A 16,051-nucleotide genomic window follows, 5' to 3' on the forward strand; every position below is an offset into this window, starting at 1 on the left:
CGTTCAGCCGACATATATCTAGTGTGTATGACCAGCCTTGCTCAAGCCTTCATCCTATTCTGTTGGGGAAGTACTTGTCAACTAATCACATTACTCACTTATCATAAATGATGGGTCACAAGCTTTACAATCTGACTGAGTATCGGCCGGTGTAAATGGGCCTGAAGGCTAATAAACTAGAGAAGCGTCCCTGCCACTTTATTTTGGAGTCTCAGTGACATAATTATTGCAAAATAGTTTTGGCCTATACTAGCAATGTGCCCACAATGTATTTCATAGGACCCTTTTAGGGTACGTGCTCACGATCCGTAGTTGCTGCGGGTTTGACACTGCTTATTTATGCTGTGTCCAACCCAGAGGTCACAAAATAGTGGATGATATTTCTAGAAATCCCATGTCCACTATGTATGCATAATCGCCTGGGAATCACCCACAGACACTGACATACAGCGCGTCTTTCCAAACCGCAGCATGTCAATTTCTCTTGCGGAGAAGCTAGTTTCCGCAACAGAAATTACCTCAATAGAATTGTATTGCATGCTATAAATCTGCACGGTCCGGTAACACTCGTGTTCAATAGGTGACAGCACTTTGGAGGCAGCGAACACGCACTGTGTCCAAAGTGCTTCTAGCTCCGGATCACGGTGGCCCGGCCTAATAATTCTGTGTAATATTTTGGGCAAATTCACATGCTCTTTTATATCTCACACATTATATATTACCGTTTTATTTTCAGTGATCTGGATTCGACTTTTGCCCATTCTTGGTCCGTGTCTCAGTTTTTACAATCTGCATCAGATATGGTTTTATAAAGTTTCTCCAATCAAGTACTCGGTGGGAAACGGACAGCACTAGTATAACAAATGGGTGGTGTCCAAGTACTAGGTGTTTTTTTTTTCATAGACCCATTCACTTGGACCAATGACTTTGACCTGCAAATAGGACTTCTGCATTTTTCTTTTCGCAGACGGTTGAAAGGAATGTGTCCGTGTCCTCCATGTGGTCCGCACCAAAAGCTGGAGACAGTTCTCATTTTTATCGCAGTCATGGATCAAACTTGCCCTTATGCTTGTAGGTCGATGAACAAGATCAGACGGCACACAATGTCATTTATGTGCCTGTTTAATATTTATGTTTGATAGGAAAAGCTTGAGAAAACTTTTAGTACACAAAAACTAAGAAAACACATGACACACTGATAGTGAAAACTTTCCAAATACTGATGAGAATTGGATCCAAAAAACAATGCTGAAAAAGTCTGTCTTTTTTTTGCTTTACGAGAAAAATGACCTCTGAATGAGGTCTTAGACTAGAGGGGCTGGAAGTGCATCTCATTTCTCACTGTGGCTGGTGCTGAATGATACCTTTGGCACTTTTATCACACTCTACCTGTTGGCTTTCATTGTGCCTAATTTTTTCATGAGTCACATTTTAAACTGTAATTCCAATTTTTAGTGGCCATGCTTCTTTGTCAAACTAACCAGAAAGTGTTTAATGCACATAATAAATCTTCTACCAGGTGTGAGAATGTCACTTTTTTGTTAAACATAACTTACCAAGGTGGATAAAGCGGTGGTGTTTGTATTGGTTAGAAAGAAAATCTGAATTAATTGACATTTGATAAAAAAGTGCAATTATTAAGCTTTGGCATTACTACACTTTCTGCAAGAAAATATTTAAAACCGTCAAAAATGTCTTCGTTAATTTCGGTTTCTTAAACTTTATCAGCCCTGGGCTGGAATACCATATACAACCCATGGCCACAAGTGGCAGTGATTCTGAAAGAAAGCAACCATATTCTATAATTGCAGAAAGTCCATTTAAGCTTCTAATCCAAGACTTTTTTGCTTTGTCATTTTCCAGTGGAGTCAGACCCTGGCGATGAAGATCTCAGTTCCAAGGGATGGGATTCAGGGAGACTTATCGGAGAAGCCGCTGGGTTGTCTGGAAGTGTAGAAGATGAACTCAATAAATCCCTGACTCGTGTTGGCTACCTGGATGTGGATAAGGACCTGGAATTAAAGCAGGAACTGGTATTATACTAGGTGTATGGCTTAATGCATAAAAAACAAACAAAAATGACCAATTCTTTACTCACCCTCCCAGGGCAGCACTGCGTGTCCACCGCTGCTGCGTGTTCTCTATGAGGGCAGTCTCACACGTCCAAATAATTCCAGTACCGGAAAAAACGGTACCGGAGCTATTCGTGTCCGTGTGGATACGTGATACATCCGTGTGGCAACAGTGTGCCGCATCAGGACTACACGGATGGCTGCCGGGGAAGAAGCCGCTACAGTAAGCGCTGTTCCCCGGTGGCTGGTGCTGAACGCGGCTGTCATTCTTCTCTACTGATCTGCCAGCAACAGCGTTAGCAGGGGAGAATGAATGAAAACCCGACTTGGGGTGCCCCTCTGTTTGTGAACCAACCCGGCAAACTCACAGCTGGGGGCTGCTATTCTGAGGCTGGTAAGGGGCCATTGATCTTGCCCCCCCCCAGCCTAAAAACAGCAGCCCACAGCTGCCCAGAAAAGGCGCATTTATTAGATGCGCCTATCATGGAGCTTTGTCGGGTTCTTCCCACTTGCCCTGTAGCGGTGGCAAGTGGGGTTAATAAGGAGTTAATGTCACCTTGCTTATTACCTTGCTTATTGTAAGGTGACATTAAGCCTGGCTTAGTAATGGAGAGGTGTCAATAAGACACCTATCCATTTACTAATCCTAGAGTTATTTAAGGGTTAAATAAACACACACAATAAGAGCAAAGTATTTTATTGAAAGAATACACTACACAGTTTTAAAATCTTTATTATACTCCTAATCCCATATCGAAGCCATCGTTCTTCTGTAAAAAATTATAAAATAATAAACCAACCTTATCCATACCTGTCCGGCCATCAGTCACGTCCCACGGCGTAAATCCATCCTGGGCGGGTTTAATCAGTTTACAGCCGGAGTGCTGCTAATGCGACCGCTCTAACTGTAAACTACTGGTGAATTAATGAAAGCAGCGTGCACAGGCTCTGTCACGTCACCGCTAGTTACTGAGCATGCGCCGGCTGCTTCCCATTCATTCCCCAATAGTTTACAGTCGGAGCGGCCACATTAGCAGCGCTCAGGCTGTAAACTGATTAACCTCTGAGATGGATTTATGCCGTGGGACGTGACTGATGGCCGGACAGGTATGGATATTGTTGGTTTATTATTTAAATTTTTTTTACAGGAGAACAATGACGTCGATATGGGATTAGGAGTATAATAAAGATTTTAAAACTATGTAGTGTATTCTTTCAATAAAATACTTTGTTCTTATTGTGTGTGTGTGTTTATTTAACCCTTGAATAACTCTAGCATTAGTAATGGATAGGTGTCTTATTGACACCTCTCAATTACTAAGCTGGGCTTAATGTCACCTTACAATAGCAAGGTGACATTAACTCCTTTTTAACCCCACTTGCCACTTCTACAGGGCAAGTGGGAAGAACCCGACAAAGCTCCAGAATAGGCGCATCTAATAGATGCACCTTTTCTGGGCAGCTGCGGGCCTCTGTTTTTAGGCTGGGGGGTCAAGATCAATGGCCCCTTACCAGCCTGAGAATAGCAGCCCCCAGCTGTGAGTTTTGCCGGGTTGGTTCACAAACAGAGGGGAACCCCACATCGGGTTTTCATTCATTCTCTGCTGCTTGCTGTTGCCGACAGAGCAGGAGAGAAGAATGACAGCCGCGTTCAGCACCAGCCGCCGGGGAACAGCACTTACTGTAGAGCTTCTTCCCTGGTGTCCGTCTGTGAACACGGAGGACAGTGTGAACTGTTCTCCGTGTGCACGTGTTCAGCACGTTTTGCGGACCGTTCACTCCCACAAACACTGACATGTCAGCATGTTTCGCACACGGACCGTGTGTCCGTGAAAACACGCTAACATCTGCATAGACCCATTCATTTGAGTGGATCTATGTGTGTCAGTGTCTCCGGTACGTGATAAAACTGTCACTACACGTACCGGAGCCACTGACTTGTGAAACCGGCCTTATTGTGTCCCGTCACCACCTCTACAGGCAACAATTGCAACAATAGCTTTGCTAATGTTGGCGGCACAGCTAGCTCAGAGCTGCTGTGCTCAGTGATTGGCTGCAGTGCTAGTAACATGACATCAACCAGAGCTGCAGACAATAAAGGACAACGAGAACTTCACTCAACCTGGGGAGGGTAAGGAAAGCAAATTTTTTTAAAGCAAATTGTAGCCAGGGGAGAGACATTTTCTAAAATCGGGAAACCCTTCTAGGCTGTGTTCACATGACATGTTTTTTAGGCAGGTTTTGCCACAGAAACTGATTGAAGACATTGAGCACATGTGTTTCTATGTAAAAAGCGGTTGCTGTGCACATGTTCAGTCTTTTGATCATCTTTTAACTTCTTCAGGTTTGTAAAAACACCAAGCAGTTGAAGAAGAGACCTGACCATTCTTCTGCCATTTTCCACTCACAAGGTGCTCTGTACTTTACAATAAAGGTCAATGAGAAAGCTGAAAAGACACCCGGTCATTTTTTTGAGCGTTGTGCCATTGTTTTTACACTAACAGTTTCATCATTATTCAGTGGAGTGAAATTTTGTGGGAAAACCCTCCACAAAACTGCCGGCGGCCATAACCATTGGAAAACCGCTCAGGAGATGAGTGAAAAATCTGCATAAAAGATGCTTCAGAAAAAAACTCCAATTTCCTGAACCCACTTCTGCTTTAAAGGCTTGTCAGGATTGCCTGAGTTTAAAAGATGTTATGTGCACATAGCCTATAGGCCGTGTTCACCCAAGGCTTTTTTTTTCAGAGGTTTTTAATGTTTTTTTATGCAAAATTTCATCTGCCCTTTATAATACCAGTAAAGTCTATGAGATTTCACAAATCTCATGCACACACATTGTTTTTTTTGTCATCAGTATGTTTTGCATAACAGAGCATGTCACTTCTTTCATCGTTTTGTTCCACGTTTTTTCTCCGTTTTTTCACCCATTGAAAGTATTAAGTGGTGAAAAAAACGCTGAAAATCCGCACCAAAAAACGCAGGTATCAGGTTTTGCAGCGTGCCAAATCCTGATTAAACAGAATGAAATTTTATTTCTTTGCACTGAACTTTATCAGCAAACACAAGAGACAAAAGTAGCAGGAAAAAAATGCACCATAAAACGCAAGAAAACCAAGCAAAACCTGCTTTTTTTTCTGCAGTTTCTTTCCTGCCAAAAGAGCAGGTTTTGCAGCAGAAAAATAAATGCTGAAAAATGCCACGTGTGAACATAGCTTTAAGGTTTGTAGTTTTCCCCAAAAAAATCTACGCTCACCACCTGTTTGCATCACAAGTCTGATTGCTGGGAGCTCTAGAGCTGCGGCCCCCACTGATCATGAGAACAGAGGTCCTGTGACCAGCAATTGGATGGTTCAGTGGTTGAGCTCTCTCTCTATTTGAAGTATGTGGAAACTGATGGGGAGGGCACAATACAGCAGTGGGGCCCCATTAATTTATTCTCCGAAAATCCCTTTAAAGGCTCATTGACATGTCAGTATTTGGTCAGTATTTTGCATCAGTGTTTGTATGCCAAAGCCAGGAATGGAACTTACCAAGAAAAAAATATAATTGAAAGACTGATGTCTGTTCTTTGTTTTGGAGACACTTCTGGTTTTGGCATACAAATACTGATGAAATACTGATCGAAAGAGGCCTAACACATAGGCTATGTTCAGATGTTGCTTTTTCACTGCTTTTTTTTCTTCAGCCTGAGTTGGTCATTGTTCAATTTCACAGATTGCCTGACCAATGTTTAGTTTTACACATTGGCCAGGCATTGAGATGGTCAGGCAATTGTTTACTTTAACACATCTCTAATTTAATTAAATTGTGCTAATCCTATCTGCCAAGCCATAGTGGTTTAAACTTGAGAAAATCAAAAAAATAAACAGGATACACGTCCTGCTGTACCTGCTTTTTTTCATTAAAACTGCAGTAACAGCTGATGGCAATGTTTTTCCTGCTTTTTTGCACTCACTCATTGCTTTCTATGGGTGAAAAAATGCTTCAAAAACACTGAAATAAGTGACATGCTGCAGATTTTAAAAAGCAGCAGTTTTCCAATTCAGTCAGGAAAAAAAGCAAAGTGTGTGCCTGAGATTTCTGAAATATCATAGGCTTTGCTGGTAGTGGGAAAAAAAGCTTTTAATTTGCTTAAAAATGCAGCAAAAATGCAACGTGTGAACATAACCTTCCAAAGTAGAGTTTGGGGCATTATACCATGTCTTTTTAATGTGATGCCTTTTTCCATTAGATTGATGACAAGGAATTTAATATCCCCCAAGTTGACACTCCTCCAACCCTAGAAAGCATTCTGAACGAGGTGAGTTTCATGGTGGGTAAATTGGAGCCCCAATTCTGTCCTCGGATCCATGTAGGGGTCGTCTTCCACCAGAACACGCCACTTTAATATGGAATGCTTCCTCCAAACTTTCCGTTTACAAAATAAATAAGATACGTAAACATTTTCTTTTTTTCCTGTCTGTTTGTTTTCATACAGGAACGATGTATATCTTTGTACCGTGTTAGCCAGTAGATAGAAGAATATTCAAGATTGAGAGTCCTCAGTGGTTGATACCTTTTAATGGCTAACTGAAAAGATGGTAACATTGCAAGCTTTCCAGACTGATGAACGCCCAGTCAATGACTTATGAAGAGACCTGAGTAGTCTGGAAAGCTTGCAATTTGTTACCATCTTTTCAGTTAGCCATTAAAAGGTATCAACCACTGAGGACTCTCCATTCTGAAACTTGTTGTTTGTTTTCAGATGTTTGTTTATTCTTTTTCCTTTATGTGATTGTGGAATCTTGTTTAACCAGTTCAAGACTGGGTCATTTTCTCCCATTCCTGACCAGGCACGGTTTTTTTTTAACCCCTTAGTGGCTGCGGCAATTTTAACCCCTTTCCGACATCAGGCGTATATTTACACCAATGTCGGACTCCCTCCCTTTGATGTGGGCTCCAGCGGTCAGCCCGCATCTTTCCCTGGACATGTCGCTGTTTTGAACAGCTGACCTGTGCCCGCAATAGCCGTGGGTGGAATCGCCATCCACATGTGGATATTAACTAGTTAAATGCATCTGTCAAATGCTGACATCAGCATTTAAATGGCGCTTCCAGCAATTGCACTGGAAATACGCACACGGGTGACCTGTGTCACGTGATCGCGGGTCACCGGTGTGTCGGCATGACAACCAGAGGTCTCCTGAAGACTTTTATGGTTGTCAGTGCCAGATTGCTGTGAGCGCCACCCAGTGGTCGGCGCTCATAGCAAGTCAGCAATTCAACTACATAGAGGCAAACTGATCATCGCCCTTTATGTAGCAGAGCCGATCGGGCTATGGCAGCTTCTAGCCTCCTATGGAGACTATTGAAGCATGCCAAAACTAAAAAAAAAAAAAAAGTGTTTAAAAATATAAAAAAATATAAAAGTTCAAATCACCCCCCCTTTCACCTGATTCAAAATAAAGCAATAAAACAATACAAATAAAATCAAACATACACATATTTGGTATCACCGCATTCAGAATCGCCCAATCTATCAAAAACAAAAAGGATTAACCTGATCGCTGAACGGTGTAGCGATAAAAAAATCAAAGCGCCAGAATTACGTTTTTTTCGTCACCGCAACACTGCATTAAAATGCAGTAGCAGGCGTTCAAAAGATCGCATCTGCACCAAAATGGTATCATTAAAAATGTCAGCTCGGTGCGCAAAAAAAAAGCCTTCACCCAACCCAAGATCACGAAAAATGGAGACGCTATGGGTATTGGAAAATGGCACAATATTTTTTTTTTTTTTTAGCAAAGTTTGGAATTTTTTTCACCACTTATATAAAAAAAGAACCTAGACATGTTTGGTCCCTATGACCTCGTAGTGGTCTGGAGAATCACAATGGCAAGTCAGTTTTAGCATTTTGTGAACCTACAAAAAAGTCAAACAAAAAACAAGTGTGGGATTGCACTTTCTTTGCAATTTCACCGTACTTGGATTTTTTTTCCAGTTTTCTAGTACACGACATGGTAAAACCAATGATGTCCTTCAAAAGTACAACCCGTCCCGCAAAAATTAAGCCCTCACTTGGCCAAATTGACAAAAAAATGAAAAAGTTATGGCTCTGGGAAGAAGGGGAGCGAAAAACAAAAACGCAAAACCAAAAAAAGCTCTGGCGTATTCCCATCTCCAAGATCCTATCCCAATATGTAGTAGGTGCAATAGTGCAATAATAATATTAGCAAATACCTCCAATTAGATATGTCTGATTTGCTTGTTTCTTTTCTCATGTGCAGGCATTGCAGGACCTTAGGTATCCATTGGTACAACGACTGATATAGTGACAGGTGGCTAGTTGTTAGTGGCCATAATCATTGATACCCAAGATCCTGCAATGCCTGCACTTGAGGAAAGAGACATGGCGAATCAGAAAAACTATGCTACCTTTCTAATTGGAGATATTGGCGAATAATAATAATATTATTATTATTATAACCCCTTCCCGACCTTTGACACAGCGTATGCATCATGAAAACTTGTGCCAATCCGACCTGTGACACAGCATATGTGTCATGGCGAGATCGCGTTCCTGCGGGTCGGGTAACGGGTCACTGAAAGGTCACCCGACCCGCAGGTACAGGAGGACTTGTACTTCACTCCAGGGGGAGTGGCTTTGCCCCCCGTGGCTATGATCGTAATGATTCGCTGTTGAATGTGAAACAGCCAATCAGTACGATTGTAATATTTCATCAATGAAACTTGGTGAAATATTACAATCCAGCCATGGCCGATGCTGCAATAATATCGGCCATGGCTGGAGACCGCGATCTGTCCCCGCCACCGACTGACAGCGGCGATCTGCCACTGCCGTCAGTCTTTCCTCCCCTCCGTTCTGTCCTCCGCTGCCCCCTGCTCCCCTCTGTCCTGTCCTCCGCTCCTCCCGCTGTCCGATCCCAGCCCCTCCCCCCCCTGTACTTTCCCAGTCCCGGTTTCCCTCCGTCTTCTCCCGTGGGCGCCGACATCTTCCCAAATGGCGGGCGCATGCGCAGTGCGCCCGCCGAGTCTGCCAGCCAGCAGATTCATTCATTCATTCATTCATTCACTCATTCATTCCAGGTACATTTTGATCACTGTGATAGGGTCTAGGGTTAGGGTTGGAATTAGGGTTAGGTTTGGAATTAGGGTTGGAATTAGAGTTAGGGTTGGAATTAGGGTTAGGGTTGGGATTAGGGTTAAGAATAGGGTTAGGAGTGGTTGGGGTTAGGGTTGGGATTAGGGTTAGGGGTGTGATGGGTTACGTTTGTGGTTAGAGTTATGGTTAGGGTTGGGATTAGGGTTAGGGGTGTGTTGGGGTTAGGGTTGGAGTTAGAATTGGGGTTTTTCCACTGGTTAGGCACATCAGGGGCTCTCTAAACGCAACATGGCGCCACCATTGATTCCTGCCAATTTTGCGTTCAAAAAGTCAAACGGTGCTCCCTCCCTTCCGAGCCCCGACGTGTGCCCAAACAGTGGTTTACCCCAACATATGGGGCAGCAGCATACTCAGAAAAAATTGCACAACAACTTTGGGGGTCTAATTTCTCCTGTTAGCCTTGTGAAAATAAAAAATTGGGGGCTAAAAAATTATTTTTGTGGAAAAAAAATGATTTCTTATTTTCACGGTTCTGCGTTATAAACTTCTGTGAAGCACTTGGGGATTCAAAGTGCTCACCACACATCTAGATAAGTTCCTTGGGGGGGTCTAGTTTCCAAAATGGGGTCACTTGTGGGGGGGTTTCTACTGTTTAGGCACATCAGGGGCTCTGCAAACGTAACATGACGCCCGCAGACCATTCCATCAAAGTCTGCATTTCAAAACGTCACTACTTCCCTTCCGAGCCCCGACATGTGCCCAAACAGTGGTGCCCCCCACATATTGGAGACCAGCATACTCAGGACAAACTGGACAACTTTTGGGGTCCAATTTCTCCTGTTACCCTTGTGAAAACAAAAAATTGGAGGCAAAAAATTATTTTTGTGGAAAAGCAAATGATTTTTTTTATTTTCACGGCTCTGCGTTATAAACTTCTATGAAGCACTTGGGGATTCAAAGTGCTCACCACACATCTAGATAAGTTCCTTGGAGGGTCTAGTTTTCAAAATGAGGTCACTTGTGGGGGAGCTCCAATGTTTAGGCACACAGGGGCTCTCCATACGCGACATGTTGTCCGCTAACTATTGGAGCTAATTACTCTGTCGCCTCATTGGGGGACACAGAACCATGGGTGTTATGCTGCTGTCCACTAGGATGCGACACTATGCATAATCTGAAAAAGATTAACTTTGGCTCCTCCTCTGCAGTATACACCCCTGGACGGCGTCAGCCTTCTCCAGTTTTTGCTTAGTGTCGCAAGGAGACACACCTTTTTTTTCCATTCTTTTTTCCCCGCCCCCCGGATGACTAAAATGACACGCTGGAGTGTCATAGAAGGGGCGGATTGATGCAGAAAGGGCGTGTTTTTACACAGCCCAGCGTGCCCTTTTCAGCTCTCCGCCCCCTCCTCCCTCTCCTCAGAGTCCCGGTGGCCATGTTTTTTGGATGAGATCCAGGAGAGGAGCATCACAGCGGTCTCCGGGGGGCACAGAACTGGGATCTGTCGGCGCTGGATCTAGGGGCACACCGGTGGGGTAAGCTCACAGCTGGGTTTTCATTACTCAGCTGTGAATCCATACTTCCTAGAAGGCTCTCTGTGGGTTCCCTCTGCGTAGCCACCCCTGTACGATCCATGATAGCCAGCCTCTGTGCACTATGCCGGGCTCAAGGAAGAGAACCAGGCAGGAATGTTTCTATGCATTCTGCACAGCCTGCAAAGCCACACTCCCTAGTGGTAGCACGTATCCGCACTGCCGGGACTGCATCCAGAACTCTGGGTCAGAACCCCAGGGAGTCCCTACTGACGCTTCAGTGTCACAGGCCACGCCGGAATGGGCAACTCAGATGTCACAGTCTATGACACAGTCCATAGACAACCTAACTGCCACATTGCTGCAAGCTCTGCAGAGTCAGGCCCCGGCTATGGACGTTACACAGCAAACGGACAGCTTGTCTCAGGAACATGCTGCTTCCGACTCTCACAGACGTAAGCGGACCCACAGGTCTCGATCACCTGAGTCGGCCTATAGCACAAGGTCGTCCCCCCCCAGGGAGAGACAGCGTCATTCCAGGTCTCCTAGGCAGTCCCCTGTCACAGACAGACAGTGCAATTTACCACAGAGATCCCCCACCACAGAAGACCCCTGCCCCAGGTCGCCCTCCAGGATCACCTTAGTGAGGCACAGGATTCGGAGGGCATCTGTGACTCCGACTCAGATAACGAAACGGAGAGGTCCGTGGTACCTTCTCCCCCTAGCAATACAGCGCTAGTTGAGGACATAATCTCTGCCATTCATCGGGTGCTAAAAATTCCAGAGTCGGCCCCGGAAGTCCCAGAACATAGGATTTGCTTCGAAAGTGTTCAGAAACCACCTAAGGTCTTCCCTAATCACCATGAGTTTGAGAAAATACTTACCAAACAGTTTGCGCAGCCTGAGAAAAAATTTGCTAATCGCAAATATTTGGAAGCGAAGTACCCCTTCCCACAGACAGACACCAAACAATGGACAGATCCACCTGAAGTGGACCCCCCCCGGTTTCTAGGCTAGCAGCGCAGACCTTACTCTCTCTGCCAGATAGCTCAAACGCGACTTCCTTATCTTACTGGAAGACTTTTCGGCGAAAAGTTGGACACAATGATAGCCAATGCCACTGGGGGTAAAAGTACCTCTCTCCCTCAACTACGCGATTCCGATCCTTTTGGAATTCCCCGGGCTGGTCCGTCTCACCCCCAGCGCAAAACCGTAACCGCTCTCCACGCAGGGACAACCCACGGACGCAGCAGCGACCGGACAGGTCTTGGCAGTCGAAAGCAGGCCAAGCGAAACCCAAGGGAGGAAAACCTCAGAACTTTGCTTCATCATGACTCACGAACTCCGGAAGACACCCCACCAGTAGGCGGCCGACTTTTACTCTTCCAGCAAGTCTGGCTGCCTATTACAGAAGACAGGTGGGTCAGGGAAATAGTGTCTTCCGGATACAAGATAGAGTTCACTTCCGCTCCACCGAACCGGTTCTTCCTTTCTATTCCTCCAACACCACCAGACAAGGCTCGTGCTTTCCACCAAGTGGTCTCCTCTCTCCTTCAAGCAGGAGTTGTGGTGCCGGTTCCCGCGAACGAGAGATTCCAAGGGTTCTACTCAAATCTGTTCGTAGTCCCCAAGAAAGGAGGCAGCGTCCGACCCATACTGGACCTAAAACAGCTCAACAATTATGTACGGGTCCGTCATTTCCGCATGGAGTCCCTCCGGTCCATCATTGCATCCATGGAGCAGGGAGAATACCTTGCCTCCATAGACATACAGGATACGTATCTGCACATACCAATTGCCCCCGCCCACCAAAGGTTTCTCAGGTTGGCGGTCAACCAAAACCACTACCAGTTTGTCGCCCTTCCGTTTGGACTCGTCACGGCTCCAAGAACGTTCACCAAAGTCATGGCGGCCACCATGGACGTTCTGCACTCAAGAGGCATTCTAGTCATCCCGTACCTGGACGACCTCCTCATCAAGTCTCCCACTTTCAAAGACTGCGAGGTCAGTGTCTCAATCACAATAGACACACTGAGTCGCCTGGGATGGCTAGTCAACCTACAGAAATCGTCGACTATCCCAAGTCAGACTCTAACATTCCTGGGAATGTTATTCGACACCTTCAGGGGCCTGGTGCTCCTTCCCAAGGACAAGACACTGGCCATCCGTCTGGGAGTTCGTACACTCCTTCGCAGTCCTCCTCGATCTCTCCGGTTTGCCATGAGAGTCCTCGGCCGAATGGCAGCAGCAATAGAGGCAGTGCCATTTGCCCAGTTTCACCTCAGGGTCCTTCAACTAGCCATACTCAGCTCTTGGGACAGAAATCCCTTCTCCCTCGACAGGGAGTTCAGGTTGACGTCGTCAACCAGGAGGTCCCTGCATTGGTGGCTCAAACCAACCTCGCTTACACGAGGGAAGCCCTTTCTCTCAGGACAATGGAAGATCCTGACTACCGATGCAAGCCTGACAGGTGCACCTACATCACAGGGCACAAGGCAAGTGGTCACCGAGGGAAGTGACATTGCCCATCAATATTCTGGAAATCAGGGCCATCCTCTTGGCACTGAGAGCCTTTCATCACTTGCTTGCAGCCTCGCACATACGGATACAGTCGGACAATGCCACAGCTGTGGCATACGTGAACCACCAAGGCGGGACCCGCAGCGCCCAGGCGATGAGAGAAGTGGCGCATATCCTCCGCTGGGCGGAAGACACGAGGTCGGTACTTTCTGCGGTCCACATTCCGGGTGTAGAAAACTGGGAAGCCGACTTCCTCAGCAGGCAAGGAATGGACTCGGGGGGAGTGGTCTCTCCATCCTGAGATTTTTTACCAGATCTGTCAACGCTGGGGAACCCCGGAGGTGGACCTAATGGCATCCCATCTCAATACCAAGGTCCCCAATTTCATGGCCAGGACACACGACCTGCGGTCGCTCGGAGCGGATGACCTGGTCCAGGACTGGTCCCAGTTCCGACTCTTGTACATTTTTCCACCCCTCCCCCTAATCTCCAGGGTTGTGAGGAAGATCAAGCAAGAGGGAGTTCCAACCATCCTCATCGCGCCAGACTGGCCGAGACGTACATGGTACGCCGACATCGTTCAACTTACAGCAGACGTCCCCTGGCGTCTACCCGATCGTCACGACCTTCTGTCTCAAGGTCCGTTCTTCCATCAGAATTCAGGGGCTCTCAATTTGACGGCATGGCCCTTGAAACCTGGATTCTAACCCAGGCAGGTTTTTCACCGGCAGTCATTGCAACTATGATCAGGGCAAGGAAGCCTGCCTCCGCCAAGATCTATTATCGTACCTGGAGAGCTTTCTTTTCTTGGTGCGAATCTCATGGACAAGTCCCACTCCCTTATTCCCTCCCGAAGGTACTAGGTTTTCTTCAATCGGGCCTAGACGCCAAGCTATCCTTAGGCTCGCTTAAGAGTCAGGTGTCGGCGCTTTCAGTCCTTTTTCAAAAGCGCATTGCTATTAAACCGCAAGTAAGGACTTTCATCCAGGGAGTTTCCCGATTGGTTCCTCCCTACAAACGTCCGCTGGATACATGGGACCTCAATCTGGTCCTGACAGCATTGCAAGCTCCACCCTTCAAACCTCTTAGAGGAGTTCCACTCTCCATTCTGTCTCAGAAAGTGGTTTTTCTAGTGGCGATCACCTCGTTACGCAGAGTGTCGGAATTGTCAGCATTTTCCTGCTGGCGGCCTTTCCTAGCCTTTCACCAGGACAAGGTGGTTCTTCGCACGGTACCATCCTTCCTTCCGAAGGTTGTGTCCAACTTTCACCTCAAGTGAGGAGATTTCACTGCCATCCCTTTGCCCGGTTCCGGTTCATAGAGTGGAGAAGGCTCTGCATACGCTTGACCTCGTCAGAGCATTGCGGATTTACGTGTCCAGGACTGCACCTTTCCGGAAGTCTGATTCCCTCTTCATTCTTCCAGAAGGTAGTCGCAAGGGACTGCCGGCTTTCAAGGCTACCCTTGCCAGGTGGATCAAGTCCACCATACATGAGGCCTACTGACTTAACAGTTCCCCTCTTCCGGCCGGGATCATGGCACACTCTACACGGGCAGTAGGGACCTCATGGGCCATTCGGCATCAGGCTTCAGCACAACAAGTGTGTAAGGCGGCCACTTGGACTAGCCTACACACGTTTACGAAACACTACAGTGTTCATACCCAGTCCTCAGCGGATGCGAGCCTGGGTAGACTGGTTCTGCAGGCGGCAGTGCCCCAAATTTAGGGACCTGCAAGCACATTATTCGTCCATTGCTTCCCACCCAGGGACTGCTTTGGGACGTCCCATGGTTCTGTGTCCCCCAATGAGGCGACAGAGTAAAGGAGATTTTTGTGTACTCACCGTAAAATCTCTTTCTCTTAGCCTCTAATTGGGGGACACAGCTCCCACCCTGTTGCCCTTATGGGCCGTTGTTTACGGTTGAGTTCTCATATTGTTCTTTGAGCTCGTACATAGTAGCCTTCTTACAGGCATGGTTATGTTATTTGGTTACGTTCCTCCTAATGCTTTTGCACAAAACTGGAGAAGGCTGACGCCGTCCAGGGGTGTATACTGCAGAGGAGGAGCCAAAGTTAATCTTTTTCAGATTATGCATAGTGTCGCCTCCTAGTGGACAGCATCATAACACCCATGGTTCTGTGTCCCCCAATTAGAGGCTAAGAGAAAGAGATTTTACGGTGAGTACACAAAAATCTCCTTTTTCCATTCAGAAAGTCAAATGGCGCTCCTTCCCTTCCAAGCCCTTCCGTGCACCCAAACGGTGGTTTATGACCACATATGAGGTATTTCTGCACTCAGGAGAAATTGCCCAACAAATTTTAGGATCCATTTTATCCTGTTGCCCATGTGAAAATGAAAAAAATGAGGCTAAAAGAAAATTTTTGTGAAAAAAGTACTTTTTCATTTTATAGATCAATTTGTGAAGCACCTGGGGGTTCAAAGTGCTCACTATGCATCTAGATAAGTTCCTTGGGGGGTCTAGTTTCCAAAATGGGGTCACTTGTGGGGGAGCTCCAAAGTTTAGGCACACAGGGGCTCTCCAAACGCGACATGTTGTCCACTAACAATTGGAGCTAATTTTCCCTTTAAAAAGTCAAATGGTGCTCCATCCCTTCCGAGCCCTGCCGTGTGTCCAAACAGCGTACTCAGGACAAATTGGACAATAACTTTTGGGGTCCACTTTCTCATTTTACCCTTGTGAAAAATAAAAAATTGTTGCTAAAAGATCATTTTTGTGACTAAAAAGTTAAATGTTCATTTTTTCCTTCCATGTTGCTTCTGCTGCTGTGAAACACCGGAAGGGTTAATAAACTTCTTGAA

The 16,051-nt window shown here is 46.1% G+C and overlaps 1 protein-coding gene across 2 annotated transcripts in view; it reads left to right on the forward strand.

Annotated features, from left to right (window-relative positions):
* Nucleotides 1-16,051, forward strand: part of VPS8 (VPS8 subunit of CORVET complex) — a 313,830-nt gene that overhangs the window by 4,530 nt on the left and 293,249 nt on the right. For both annotated transcript variants that reach the window (XM_073551536.1, XM_073551537.1), the window contains exons 2-3: nucleotides 1,864-2,033; nucleotides 6,307-6,375. In XM_073551536.1, coding sequence (XP_073407637.1) covers nucleotides 1,864-2,033; nucleotides 6,307-6,375 — 239 coding nt within the window. The remainder of the gene's footprint in view (nucleotides 1-1,863; nucleotides 2,034-6,306; nucleotides 6,376-16,051) is intronic.

The sequence above is a fragment of the Dendrobates tinctorius genome, unplaced genomic scaffold (genome assembly GCF_039654945.1).
Source record: "Dendrobates tinctorius isolate UK_male_01 unplaced genomic scaffold, ASM3965494v1 ptg000177l, whole genome shotgun sequence".
Classification (NCBI taxonomy): Eukaryota; Metazoa; Chordata; class Amphibia; order Anura; family Dendrobatidae; genus Dendrobates; species Dendrobates tinctorius.